The 14,379-nt window shown below is 39.6% G+C and overlaps 2 protein-coding genes across 2 annotated transcripts; one reads left to right on the top strand and one right to left on the bottom strand.

Moving 5' to 3' along the window:
- Positions 1-2,589: 2,589 nt before the first annotated feature.
- Positions 2,590-4,370, bottom strand: fgfbp1 (fibroblast growth factor binding protein 1). Its single transcript, XM_015383856.1, has 2 exons — positions 4,255-4,370; positions 2,590-3,933 (listed from the first exon to the last, which is right to left on the bottom strand). The coding sequence occupies exon 2, from the start codon at positions 3,905-3,907 to the stop codon at positions 3,323-3,325; it is 585 nt and encodes a 194-aa protein (XP_015239342.1). The 5' UTR covers positions 3,908-3,933; positions 4,255-4,370; the 3' UTR covers positions 2,590-3,322.
- Positions 4,371-8,742: 4,372 nt separating this feature from the next.
- LOC107090478 (tripartite motif-containing protein 16-like) lies at positions 8,743-12,604 on the top strand. Its single transcript, XM_015383883.1, has 2 exons — positions 8,743-9,288; positions 10,370-12,604. The coding sequence occupies exons 1-2, from the start codon at positions 8,763-8,765 to the stop codon at positions 11,491-11,493; spliced, it is 1,650 nt and encodes a 549-aa protein (XP_015239369.1). The 5' UTR covers positions 8,743-8,762; the 3' UTR covers positions 11,494-12,604.
- The last annotated feature ends 1,775 nt before the right edge of the window (positions 12,605-14,379 follow it).

Here is a 14,379-nt window from a genome sequence, read left to right as displayed (position 1 = left end):
GACAGACAGACAGACAGACAGACAGACAGACAGACAGACAGACAGACAGACAGACAGACAGACAGACAGACAGACAGACAGACAACAGGTTAATAAGTTTAGTAGTATGCCATCAATTATTTTAGCAAACACTTTTAAATGTTTGTGTTTGAACTCTTAGAAAGATTCAATGGTTGATGATCTGTCAGGGAGGCCCTTGTTGACACAGTTTTCTTATAGTCTTTCACAGGGTGACAACAACATTACAGGTTTTTGTTCACAAAACAAACCCCAGAAATTATCTTTCTTTTTACAAAGATTTCTACAGGAGGCTGACACCATTTGGCACCATCTGCCTATTTAAATCAAGGAAACAAGATAAGACCTGAAAGATGAATCAAGTAACATACCTTAACATGACTCATTTGGGATTATGATAATTATATACCATAATGGGTTCCCTTCAGGCTTTTTTTCCCTCCCTTTTAAGACACTGCAAAAGTTTGAGAGCTTTTGAAAAGATCTGTTCTGACAGGACTTACATTCTGTATGCTACGATAAATCTGTGGGAGAATCACTTAGATATTCTGGCAAAACATATTACTGTCTTAACTGGTATTCAGAATATCTGGGAAAAGGATTATAAAGCTTGGAGTGCTCCTAGATCCTTAACTCCAGAATAACCAACTTTATTCACCATTGCAAATGCATTACAATGAAATTTGTCTTTTAACCAATCCATTGGGGAGCAGCGGGCAGCTTGCAGAGTGGCAGTCTGTGGTATTTGAACTAATCACCAAAGTTATTTGTTTTAATCAGAAGATATCCAGGATTTTCAAATTATGCGCATTTATATCAAATTCTGAAATATCAACTATTCATGCATGAAGGTGGGCTCAAAGATATCCACCAAAGTGTTTGCACTTTTAAATATTTAATAGCTTTGTCACCTAAGGCTTGTTAAAAACACATAACATGTTTTTATGTATGGCACACAAACTTATAAAAATATTATAGAAAAATGCTCGAAAACAAGGTTAATGATTAACTTAATAATTAATGTTCTCTAAAGGAGGATGGCTGGGCCTTGTATTTGCTGGAAGGTTTAAATCTGTTCATGTGTATGACTTGGAGATCACTTAGATGTTTTTAAAGTCTTTATCTTCACTCTTTTATCACTAAAAAATGTGAAACTTTAGGATTTTTTTTTCTTTAGTTTAGGACTTCAACTCAACCATTTAGGTTTTGCTTCTGAGTTTTCCAAACCTTAAATTTGATGTTACTGTAACTTGGAATCCAGATCTATCCCAATTTATGTGAAACATAAATCAAAATTAAACTTATTATTTAGTGCATGTTATCCCTCAGAGTCATCTACATACCGGTAATGTTTTTTTGTTCCAGGGACAGAAACAGTCTGAGCTACAAACCAGCAACCTTTGCGGTCGCTCTGAAAGCAAATGCTCCTCTCTCTAACCACCACTAGGGCAGCCTCTGCAGTTACAGTCCTTATGAAATGCAGTAACTTTAACTTAGGTAAGAAATAAAACTCAGGATTGATTGTCCTTGGCAGAAACTGCAGAAAATGACGTTGTAATGCAACACTACAACGGCAAAAACTTGTGAAATGTATGCAATAGCTATTTAACACCCTGTGCAATAACTATAACTATATATATATATATATATATATATATATATATATATATATATATATATATATGTCCATTTATATAAATACCAATGTAAACACCCTGTGCAATAACCCTGTATAATCCTGTTAAAAAACTAACCTTATACTGTATAAAAACAAGTGGGAAGTTATTTCTTATCTGAGATGCTGATTATTCTTCTTTTAGTTTAAAAATAAAAACCCACAAAAGACTAAATTATCTACAAGTAAACAGAAAACATTTGCTAGATTGCTGCGTTTCCTTTTGTTCATTGACCCCTGACCTTTAATTACTTCCTCCCTGACTATGTGCAGGTGCTGGAATGAGATGGTTAGGTGATAGTCTGTCTTCAAACACCCTCTCTGTCAAACCCACAGGGGAGCCGGAAAACCTCCTGCTAAGGCAGGTCAGAGGTGACGTGGGTCAAGAGCAGACAGGAAAGATTTAATATCCACATCTGGCGGCTGCACTTGTTCAGGGAAAACATTTCATCAACACTAACTGCTTTCACTCAGACTGTGCACCTTGGTTGCTTTTGTTGCAAACAAAGAAGCTGCTCCTGTAAGAGGTGAGGTACTCCTGTGTTGGATTATGAAAATGTTCTGACAAATTATTAGTGCTCTTCCAAGGACCCTGTTTATGCACTTTAAAGATTCTAGAAATATTCACAAGTAACTATCACAACAAAAAAAACCCATTAAATTCTATTTTATTTAGTAAAACCAAACAAGCTGACAAATGACAAATAAATAGAGGTAGAAGGATAACGATTAAAAAAGTGGATTTTTATTTTCAAACATATTTCTTTTAGATGTAAACATTCCTTAAATACTTAGCAGATTTTCTAGAGCTATATCTACTCTTACGTTTCCCCGACCAGTCCATGTACCTATTGTTTAATTCCAAAGCTATTGCTGCAACAGCATGAAAAGAAAAAAAAAATACAAACATAGAGTTGTTGGAGAAAAAAGGTCAATATAAATGTTTCTTAGGTCTTGAGAAAACAAGCTGGAGGATTTTAAACCAAACGTAGTTTAGAAAAATAAGATTTAAATAGTATATCAAAAAAACACCAGTTAAAACAACATGAAGGCTGACAATATTTAGCACTAAATATAAAGGGTTTCATTTGCTAGGTAATTCATGTCTTTTAACTTTTTCCAAATCTTGTCATGTTACAACCAAAACCAATGTGGAATTCATGACAAACACATGGCAGAATTATAGATGGAAAATTATACATGGTTTAAAAAAAAGTCTAAAAAGACATACTTTTAAGTAAACAGCCCCTTTTAAACTCAGACCTCTTGGTAGTATCCAATACCTTCTGAAGTCTCCTAATTGATCAGCCTGTTTTTAGTGATTTAGTCACAGTATACAGACATAAAGCCAACTGGGAATAATGTGACAAGACTTGAATAATATAAGATCACACACTCTCCATCCAATTTGAAAGAGCTTGATATATGATATAAATCAGAGTGGGCAAAAATGAATTTGTTCTTATTGCAGATGTGACCCTATCTATATGGAATACCACAGGAAGATAGAAGAATACACACCAATACTCTTGTGTTGATGTCTATTATATAAAATCTAAGTAAACTAGACTCTAAATTAGAGAGTTATGGTAAATTTCTCAAAGTGCTGTGAAACGTAATAGACCTGACTCAACAGTCTTCACTCTGCACAATGGACATGAAGAAAGCGCAAACGCTGGCCCAGGAGCTGCCGCAGTAATCCTCCGCTCTTCTCCGGTGCCCTGCGCCCTTAAGGCACGCAGCTGTGCTGGATTGGAGCGGCGGCGGCGTGGTGGCGGCAGTCCTGCCTATTTTCACGCTGTCTGGATTCAGCCTGAGGTGCGCTTGTCTGGGCGCGCGCTTACACATCCCGGTTTTTACCAGCGCGCTCCCGTCAATACACACTTTGCCCTGCAGCCTCTTGAACGCGCGCGCCACTTGTTTCCAGAAGGCTTTCGGGTCGGAGTTGTATCCCGGACAGCTCCGAGGTTTGCCGAAGTACTCGCAGCTGGTTTCGGTGACCCCGCCATTCCTCTGTGCCCCTGACGTTTCACAGTCCACCCGCACATTTACCGCGTCCCCGGTGTCGCTCGCGCTCCACGTGCAGCGCATCCCGTCTCTGGTGGAGAATTTCCCACCGCCGATGCCGGGCGGCTTAGCACCAGAAACCCGATGGAGTCGGTGCTCCAGAAGAAGCAGAAACATCCACAAAGAGAAACACCTCAGCAGAAACATCACCACTTTTGGCAGGAAATATCCACCTGAAAAATTAAGGACAGGATGATGAATCACCACTTACAAGACCAAAAACAAAGTATTTGATAGAGAGATAAAAGTAGTATGGGGTATTTGACTAGGTTCATCCAAAAAAAGAATAATAAAAAATTCTGCACTGGTGTCTAATGTAATGGAAAACGTAATTTCCAAACAAAACTATATTCAATAAAATTATTTCGCTTTTACGCATCAACAACATTCAAGCTGCGCTGATCATAAATTCACAAATTAAACAGGAACTAATATTTTTTTTAGAGAATGTCCAACCAGACACAAAGGAATTACACAAATGATGTAGATCTTACCAGAATGATGAGTGTCACTCTGCACAAACCTGCGTGTTGTGGCTCTCTGTGGTGCATTGCATGGTTTTCATGCGGAGCCAGCACGCCCACAATCCAACGTATACAGAGGTGCGTGGTTAGTATTTACGTTTACTTCAGTAACTTTTAACAAAAAAGAAAACAGAACGCAGAATCAGCTTTTTACTGTTTCCTCTAATGGCGTGGCTCATGTTATATACTATACTCAACCTTCTCTTATTTCATGGAATGACGCGCGAACGGATGCTGATGCTTTTGGGCCATCTGTTACTGAGAGACTTTTTATTCAAAGTTAGGTAAATAAATACTATTATAAATCATTAATACACATTTCATTGATTAAATAAATGTCTCCTTGAAATACCACAAATACCACAGTTATTTAATTCAAGAACTCGTGTTTTTTTTCTCTTTTTTTTTGCGGGGTGATATCTTATTTAAGAAAGTATTTTCTCTTTTCTCGATCTTAAAAATTTATCATGACACAGGACAGAAGGACTCAGTATTCAAGGCAAGACAAACAGTGGGATAATACAAAACCTTTATTTAAGAAATGGAACTGTATCTGTGGCTTGGACGGGGCGACAGTGGCGTTGGATGTAGGAGTTTGCCCTGAAATCGAAGGGTTGACGGTTCTCCGACTTTCAGTGTCGTTGTGTCCTTGGGCAAGACACTTCACTTGCATTGTCTACTGATGGTGGTCAGAGGGCCCGGTGGCCCAGTGTACGGCAGCCCGGCTTCTGTCAGTGAGCCCCAGGGCAGCTGTGGCTACAATGTAGCTTGCCACCATCACTGTGTGAGTGTGTGTGTGAATGGGTGAATGAATGTAGTGTAAAGTGCTTTGGTCAAGTCTCCTAACTTGAATAAAGGCGCTATATAAGTACATGCCATTTACCATTTGGACGTCTATCACTGGAAACTTTGAAAAATGAATCACAGGTTAGTGACCACGTAAATCTGGTTTAACAGTTCAGTTCACTGCCAGAGAATCAGGATGGATCCAGCCAGTGGGCTGCCAACAAGATGCGCTGGGCGCCGCTCAGTGTTACCCGGGTGTTGCAGCTCCGGTGAACACACAGGAATCTGGAAACAGATCAGAACAGGAAGGCTCAGAGGTCCAGGATTCCAAAAAAAGTTCTGGCAAACTGTTCAGATGGGAACAGTGGTAGAGAGGCAGAACAGGTCAGGATCAGGTAATCAGAAATACTATGGTACGCTAAAAACCACTCTCTCCACTGAGATGAGGTGTTAACAGGCACTCTCAGTGGATGAGAGGCAGAGCATATCAGGATCAAGAAATCAGAAAGACTATGGTACGCTTAAAACCACCCTCTTCACTGAGATGAGAAGTTAACAGGCACTCTCAGTGGATTAGAGGCAGAACATGTCAGGATCAGGTAATCAGAAACACTATAGTACACTAAAAAACACTCCACTGAGATCAGATGGGTACAGGCATGCTCAGTGGATGAGAGGCAGAACAGGTCAGGATCAGGTCATCAGAAACACTATAGTACACTAAAAAACACTCCACTGAGATCAGATGGGAACAGGCATACTCAGTGAATGAGAGGCAGAACAGGTCAGGATCAAGAAATCAGAAACACTTTGTTACGCTAAAATCCCTCTCTCCACTGGCCCCCGAGAATGAGAACAAGATGCAAAAATGAGAACAAGACCAAAAATTGAGGCAGGAGTAGGTGGATCAGTTGAGTGGTAATGACCAACCAGCCAGAGTTAGACATGCGAATGGAATGAGCAATTAAGCAAGCCATCAGTGCCAAGATCACGACAAAATGATAATTCTATCCCTACAGGAATATGTACCACAGGCTTTTAGGGTAGCCATAATTAAACCAAAGAGAGCTTCTCTTGAACCAAATTACTTCATGTATCATAGAGCTATATCCAACCCTGCTTTCTTGTATGGAATTATTTAAAAGTAGTTGCTAATTTAATGTGTGAGCACTTACTGGTAATTACCTTTTTGAAGAGTTTAAGTCAGGTAGTCTCTATCGTAAAGTCACTAATGATATTCTCAATAGACTTTTATCTGTACTTGTTAGATCTCCGTTCTGCATTTGATTTAGTCGATCATGATGTTCTTTTAGAACGTTTTGAATGTTCTTTAACAGAATAACTCTAGGCTTGTTTAAATCTTATTTATTTGACAGATTTCAGTTTGTTCACGTTAATGACAAATCTTCTTCATGCTCCAGGGTTACCTGTGGAGTACCACAGGGATCAGTGCTAGGGACAATTATATGCTCCCAACTGGTAGAATTAATAGGCAGCATGGGATTAATTTCCATTGTTTCTAATGAAATTAAACCAATGCATTACGGCACCTAAATGTGGATGACTTCATATTTTCTGAACACAGACTAGACAGAAGTTTATGTTTTTGGACCATCCATCCATCCATCCATCTTCCTCCACTTATCCGGGTTCGGGTCGCGGGGGCAGCAGCTTAAGTTTTTGGACCAGCGAATAAAAAAAAAAAGTGGATCGGTCAGTTCCTTCATCTGGATTGCATTAAAATTGTCTCAGATAACAATGTAAACACCATTGGTATTATTTTTGATTGAGAGTTGTCATTTAAATCCCATATTAAATCGTTTTTGAGAATTGTTTTCTTTCACTTCAATACAATTGCAAAAATTAGAAGTATCCTATAAGGGAGTGACATTGAAAACTACTCTATTTGTTACTTTGGAGCTTGACTGTTAGCAGAAAATGCTGCTAAAAGCCTCCAGCTATTCTACGTAACTCCTCCTGCTGGGCCTTGTCAACACATTTTGAATCCTGTGCTTCTGATATAAACATTTAAAAGGCGGGACTAGCAGCTGACACTCCTTATTCCATGCAGCATTGTGTCATATTTAGGAGTAGTTCATTTCCGCTTGTGTTGAAGTAAAACTCAAAAATGTTTTGACAGGCGAGAGGAGAAATACCACACGGGAGCTCAGCTAGACCGAAGAAAGTTTATGCTGTACTGCCTGTGGACACAGATATTGTATGAACTTGTGGTGGGAAATTTTTATTTCCTATTAATTTCCCTTACATATATCTATTTACAAGTGCTGATTTTACATTTATTTACTTTATGAAAATGTTAGTTGATTTATTAGAGATTGTTTAGGACACAAAGTAATGGTTTCCATAACAAGCCAGACTCCTCAGGGTTTTATTCATAACATTTTACTATTTTACTCAACTGTCTGTAACTTGTTGTTTTACCTCTATTGGAGACTTTCACAGTTTTTTCTGCAGGCTTTAAGTTAGTGAGCAAAACTTTGTCTAGTCAGAGCAAGAGAGAGCTTCGAGCTGTGTGTTATGATCTATCGTTTCTCTCCTCTTTGAATAAAATGCTGACTGATTGACAAAAACAAACCAGAAACCATGGAGACGGAGTGAGACGGAGTTGGAGGAAGTTAGGCAAGGAACCAGCCCTGAGGAACTGCATAAGGAGAGTATTTATGGGAGACTAAACAAAGAGAGGACTAATCAGCAGATTGGGAGCAGGTGTGAACAGAGCAGACAGGAAGGGAGCTAGGGAAAAAGGAGAACACAAAGGGGCAGCAGAGGGCAACAAATAGGAACCTGAAAAATAACCAGAGAACACAACAAAATAAGAATTAAACCACTAAAACATGGAACAAAGTAAAACTGAAAATTGAAAAGAAAACATTACAGAACCAAGACTGACAATGCCCAACTAAACTCTGAGTTTTTCCTTTTTTCTAGCCTTCCCTCAGAAGCTGCCTAAACCCGCCATATTTTGGTTGTCCTGATTTTTTAATCATGCCCCACTTCTCAGGCCCCCTTCACCAGCCCTGCTTGAATACATTTTTGGTTTGGACTTGGTCCTTTTGTGGGTCTCCGGATATTTAGTCTTTTTGTTTTCCTGTTTGTGTTAGTTTTATACTTTTTCCTTTTTTTTCTTTTTTCCTTTTCCTTGTTATTTGGCTGTGATCTTTACTGACAATTCTGTTAAGCATACTTTAAGTTTCTTAGTATGTATGAGCTTGAGTTATTTCTGTAACAACTGTTTGGGGTTTCATTATGTCTCTGTCTGAGAAGCATATGCTGGGAGACAAGAATACAACATTTAGTTTTTAACAAGTGTATTACGTACATCCTTACATTAGGCAAAATTATGATCTTGGCTCTACATGGTTGTGTTCTACTGTCTGTCCATACAGTATGATGATTCGATAAAAGACATGAACATATTTCCTTGACCAGATTTCACCTTGATTGGGTGCATTTTTTAAATATTTGTGACTGTCAGGGAGGCTACCATACCGGTTTAGTTGTTGATAAACAACATATCTTAGCTGGTTCTTTTAAGATCTCCGCCCATTGCTCTACTTTGGCAACACATGACTTTGAATGCTTAGATTCAGATCTAAGGGTTTAAAGGTATGTCTAAAAGCTCATACACCTCATTCACAGCAGCAGAAGACTAGAGTGCTGTTTCATCCACAATGAAAAAGTCTTTTTTGTTAAGGGGAAAGTTTGAACAGACAGGAGTTCAGCTGGACCATGGAAAGTTCTCTTGTTCCATCTGTTTGGACTTACTGGATGATCCAGTGACTACTGCCTGTAGACACAGCTACTGCATGAACTGTATTAAAGACCACTGGAATGGAGAGGCCCAGAAGGGAACTTACAGCTGTCCTCAATGTAGAGAGACCTTTATGCAGAGACCTGTATTGAGGAAAAACACCCTATTAGAAGAATTAGTGGAGGACCTGAAGAAGATTGGACTTCCAGTTGCTCCCGCTGATCAATGCTTTGCTGGACCTGATGATGTGGCCTGTGATGTCTGCACTGGAAGGAAGAAGAAAGCTGTGAAGTCCTGTCTGGTTTGTTTGGTCTCCTACTGTACGAATCACCTTCAACCTCATCATGATGTCAATCAGCTTAAGAAACACAAGCTTGTGGAGCCCTCCAAGAAGCTGCAGGAAAACATCTGCTCTCGTCATGATGAGGTGATGAAAATCTTTTGTCGTACTGATCAGCGATGTATCTGTTANTTTCTTAGTATGTATGAGCTTGAGTTATTTCTGTAACAACTGTTTGGGGTTTCATTATGTCTCTGTCTGAGAAGCATATGCTGGGAGACAAGAATACAACATTTAGTTTTTTAACAAGTGTATTACATCTTTACATTAGGCAAAATTATGATCTTGGCTCTACATGGTTGTGTTCTACTGTCTGTCCATACAGTATGATGATTCGATAAAAGACATGAACATATTTCCTTGACCAGATTTCACCTTGATTGGGTGCATTTTTTAAATATTTGTGACTGTCAGGGAGGCTACCATACCGGTTTAGTTGTTGATAAACAACATATCTTAGCTGGTTCTTTTAAGATCTCCGCCCATTGCTCTACTTTGGCAACACATGACTTTGAATGCTTAGATTCAGATCTAAGGGTTTAAAGGTATGTCTAAAAGCTCATACACCTCATTCACAGCAGCAGAAGACTAGAGTGCTGTTTCATCCACAATGAAAAAGTCTTTTTTGTTAAGGGGAAAGTTTGAACAGACAGGAGTTCAGCTGGACCATGGAAAGTTCTCTTGTTCCATCTGTTTGGACTTACTGGATGATCCAGTGACTACTGCCTGTAGACACAGCTACTGCATGAACTGTATTAAAGACCACTGGAATGGAGAGGCCCAGAAGGGAACTTACAGCTGTCCTCAATGTAGAGAGACCTTTATGCAGAGACCTGTCTTGAGGAAAAACACCCTATTAGAAGAATTAGTGGAGGACCTGAAGAAGATTGGACTTCCAGTTGCTCCCGCTGATCAATGCTTTGCTGGACCTGATGATGTGGCCTGTGATGTCTGCACTGGAAGGAAGAAGAAAGCTGTGAAGTCCTGTCTGGTTTGTTTGGTCTCCTACTGTACGAATCACCTTCAACCTCATCATGATGTCAATCAGCTTAAGAAACACAAGCTTGTGGAGCCCTCCAAGAAGCTGCAGCAAAGCGTCTGCTCTCGTCATGATGAGGTGATGAAAATCTTTTGTCGTACTGATCAGCGATGTATCTGTTATCTCTGCATTATGGATGACCATAAAGGCCATGAAACGATCCCAACTGCAGCAGAAAGAATTAAGAAGCAGAAGGACCTCGAGATGAGTCAACTGCAGACCCAGCTGAGAATCCAGGACAGAGAGAAAGATGTGAAGTTGCTTCAACAGGAGGTGGAAGCCATCAATGCCTCTGCTGAGAAGACAGTGAAGGAGAGTGAAAAGATCTTCACTGAGCTGACCGTTCTGATCCAGAAGAGAAGTGTTGATCTGAAAGAGCAGATCAGATCCCAGCAGAAAACAGAAGTGAGTCGAGTCAAAGAGCTTCAGGAGAAGCTGGAGAAGGAAATCGCTGAGCTGAAGAAGAAGGATGCTGAGCTGAAGCAGATCGCTAAAATGGAGGATCACAACCAGTTTCTGCAGAGCTACATCTCCCTGTCAGCGCGCAATGAGTCCACACACCCACCCAGCATTAACGTTCATCCAGTGAGCTACCTACAGGATATCACAGCCGCTGTGTCGCAACTCAGGGACAAACTACAGCACATCCTGAGTGACACATGGACAAACTTCTCACTGACACTCAATGAGGTGGATGTTTTACTGTCAGAACCTGAACCAAAGACCAGAGCTGACTTCCTAAGATATTCACAAGAAATCACTCTGGATCCAAACACAGCAAACAGTTATTTGTTATTATCTAAAGAAAATAGAAAGGCAACTTTAATGAAAGAAGAACAATTTTATTACGATCATCCTGAGAGATTCATTGATAATCTTCAGGTCTTGAGCAGAGAGAGTCTGACTGGTCGTTGTTACTGGGAGGTTGAGTGGAGAGGAGAAACAGTCGAAACAGCTTTTTCATACAGGACTATCAGCAGAGCAGGAGATGAAAGTGACTTTCGATACAACGACAAATCTTGGTCTTTAGTTTGTGACAAACACATTTACACATTGTATCACAACAGAGTAAAAACTCAAGTGTCTGGTCCAGTTTCCTGCAGAGTAGGAGTCTACCTGGATCACCGAGCAGGTATTCTGGCTTTCTACAGCATCTCTAGTACCATGACTCTCCTCCACAGAGTCCAGACCAGATTCACTCAGCCGCTACATGCTGGAGTTGGGTTATACGAGGATGGAGACTCAGTGGAGTTCATTACAAGACAAACATGAGTGAATTCAGTTCCAGATATTTAGAATGTGTACTTTTTTTTTTGTTTAGATTATATCGCTATCCATTATTATTACTGAGAGCTCATTGTTAGATTATTTCTTCACTAGTCAGAGGCCATGAAGCTTCTTTGTCATCTTGATGTTTGTTGATGTTGGTTTGGTTGTAAAGGATATTACTAACATTGGTTCATAAGTGTTTATTATTCTCTTGCAGCAATGACGCGTTATATCTAAGGCGTTAAACAACAAGGTGTCTTGCTGGTGAAGATTGCCAGTCATCCATGTCATAGTCATTCCAAAAAAGTTAACAAACAATCCACTTCCGCTTCCTATCCAAAAAAGCTTTTTCACTTTAAAATGTCAGAATTACTGTTGAGTCGGAAGCTTTATATTGTAGCCCAAAAACTTGTTTTGGCTTAGAAAACATGCAAACTGAACCAAATGAACAGGTCCGCTCCTTAGGAATAGGCATTCATTTCAAACTCTATAAAGCCTTAATTCAACGCTATTTCTGACATTTTGAATTGAAAAAGCTTCCTGGATGGGAAGCAAAACATCTTCAAACTTGGAAACAAAGTCCAATGGATTTTTTTTGTTGTACTTTTTTCAAACAAGGTGTCTTAAAATTAATTGCACAGATGCAGTCCAAAACTGCAAACTATTGTTTTGAGAAACTGTACTTCATGGTAAAAATGTGGTAAATTATTACATTGTTAAGGCCCAATTCTAAGCTTCTAAGCACATTTATGAGAGGACACGGTTACTGCTGCAGTTTTGTTGTGTACATGTATATTTAGTAGTATTTCATGAAGTATATGGGTTACTATAAAGTGTAACAGTTATTTTTTCAGCCACCAGATGGTGCTCATGTTCTTTGGTAAATGAATTATTGCTAGTAATGCAAACCTTAACAATATTCAATGTTATGCTACGTAAAAACACAAATAATTGCAATATGATCTATTTTATTTAACGGTACTGGAAAGGCATAGGTCAGATAAATATAATAAAATGCCTGGTAAATGCATTCTAGGTAGAGACTGTCAAAGATAAAAAAAAGAGTGCAATAATTGAATGTAATAAATTAAAATGAAAAGTTGTATAAATGAGGAAAAGGAAATGTTTTGTTTATGAGTTAAATTATATCTTTAATCTGTTCTTTGTCAAAGTTAAAAACCCTGTGTTGACTGTACCACTAGTTTAAGTTAGCATTTTATTGTGTTTTCTTGTATCATATTTTTATCTTTATTTTCTTTTATTTTGATTTGATTTTTCTTTATATTTTATTTTCTAATTAATGTGAATCACTCTGAATTGTCCTATACAAATAAACTTGCCTTTCCTTGCCTTGTATGCACCGGGTTGGAACGGTTCATACACACAACGGCCTTAATCCTTCAGGGCATAGATTCAAGAGTCACTGCAAATGCTCCTCTTGGGTTTCAGTCCATATTGACAGGATAGTATTGTTATTTGAGTACAGTGAACTAGATGTGTTTAAGAAACCAGTCTAAAATGATTCACACTTCATAACATGGAGCATAACCCTGCTGGAAGTACCCATCAGAAGACCCAAAGAGGACCAAGAAATGATCTTCCACACCATTACACTGCCAGCCACCGCCTGAACCTGACATGATCTTGGCACTGGATGACTGGATTATTGGTTTAGTTCATCCATCTGCTTAGCTCCGCACAGATTTCATTATCACTCATCAGATCCCCCTTTTCCAGTTCCTATTTAAACTGCTTGGTCCCAGCCATCGGTACCAGGTCATTCGAGCCGTAGGTGAGAGTTCTTTAGCGTATGCAGTGTGTTATTCCGATTGCCTTATCCTGACAAAGTTTCTGCTCCTGGACGTCTGAGTTTGTCTGTCCCTGTTCTGATCTGTTTGCCTGACCTGTCTTCGGACTTCCTTTGTATTCTGCCTGCTAATGTCCTTTGATCCGTCTCTTGACCCTGGTTTGGATTTTCCTTCGGAACCTCTTCGTATCTCAGATCTTCTGGCCTGGATGTCTGCTTCCTTATCAACACCGGCTTTGGATTCTCCTTCCAGATACTTCTGCTCTTCCTGGTCTGCTGGCTTCTGTTCGTCTGTGTGCTCTGCAGCACCATTGATTCTACTCCTGAAGCTCTCTGGGTGGCTTCCGTTGGATGCTGTGGGAAATCATCTCATTTTAAGAGCTTTCTAACTACTTTCTTTTAGTCATTCTGCACCGTGCTACTTGGAGATATTTTCCATCATAGGATCCTTTATGAATAAGGGCCCTGATCTACCCGGAATAAACATGGTTTTCTATATCTGACCATGATTATTTTACAACAGATGTTTATAAAGCTTGAAAGAGCAACTTAAAAACCTTAATATAACTTCCTGAGATCAACAGTGAAATAACTCCCCCTACTGCTGCATTGTCTTTGCTTCCTCTCCTTCAGATCAAAAAATTTAGAGGTGGGTCTAACTGATCTCACGCCTGATTCGCTGCAGCAGCACGTGACATTTAGAGCAGAGTTCTGTTTTGTGTGAAAACGAAACTCAAAGTTACTCCCGCCAAGAGTTGAAATGGCACAGACAGGAGTTCAGCTGGACCCAGAAAAGTTCACTTGTTCCATCTGTTTGGGCTTACTGGAGGATCCAGTGACTACTGCCTGTGGACACAGCTACTGCATGAACTGTATTAAAGACCACTGGAATGGAGAAGCCCAGAAGGGATCTTACAGCTGTCCTCAATGTAGAGAGACCTTTATGCAGAGACCTGTCTTGAGGAAAAACACCCTATTAGCAGAATTAGTGGAGGACCTGAAGAAGATTGGACTTCAAGCTGCTCCTGCTGATCAATGCTCTGCTGGACCTGATGATGTGGCCTGTGATGTCTGCACTGGAA

This window comes from Cyprinodon variegatus, unplaced genomic scaffold (genome assembly GCF_000732505.1).
Source record: "Cyprinodon variegatus isolate N-32 unplaced genomic scaffold, C_variegatus-1.0 Scaffold296, whole genome shotgun sequence".
Classification (NCBI taxonomy): Eukaryota; Metazoa; Chordata; class Actinopteri; order Cyprinodontiformes; family Cyprinodontidae; genus Cyprinodon; species Cyprinodon variegatus.
This window is presented reverse-complemented; position numbering and strand designations above follow the sequence as displayed.

Bases quoted from the DNA above. Each gene is read 5' to 3' on its own strand.
- fgfbp1 (XM_015383856.1), bottom strand. From the start codon at position 3,907: ATGTTTCTGCTGAGGTGTTTCTCTTTGTGGATGTTTCTGCTTCTTCTG.
- LOC107090478 (XM_015383883.1), top strand. From the start codon at position 8,763: ATGAAAAAGTCTTTTTTGTTAAGGGGAAAGTTTGAACAGACAGGAGTT. The intron at 9,289-10,369 runs GTACTGATCAGC...ATGACCATAAAG, and splicing joins GGTGATGAAAATCTTTTGTC to GCCATGAAACGATCCCAACT.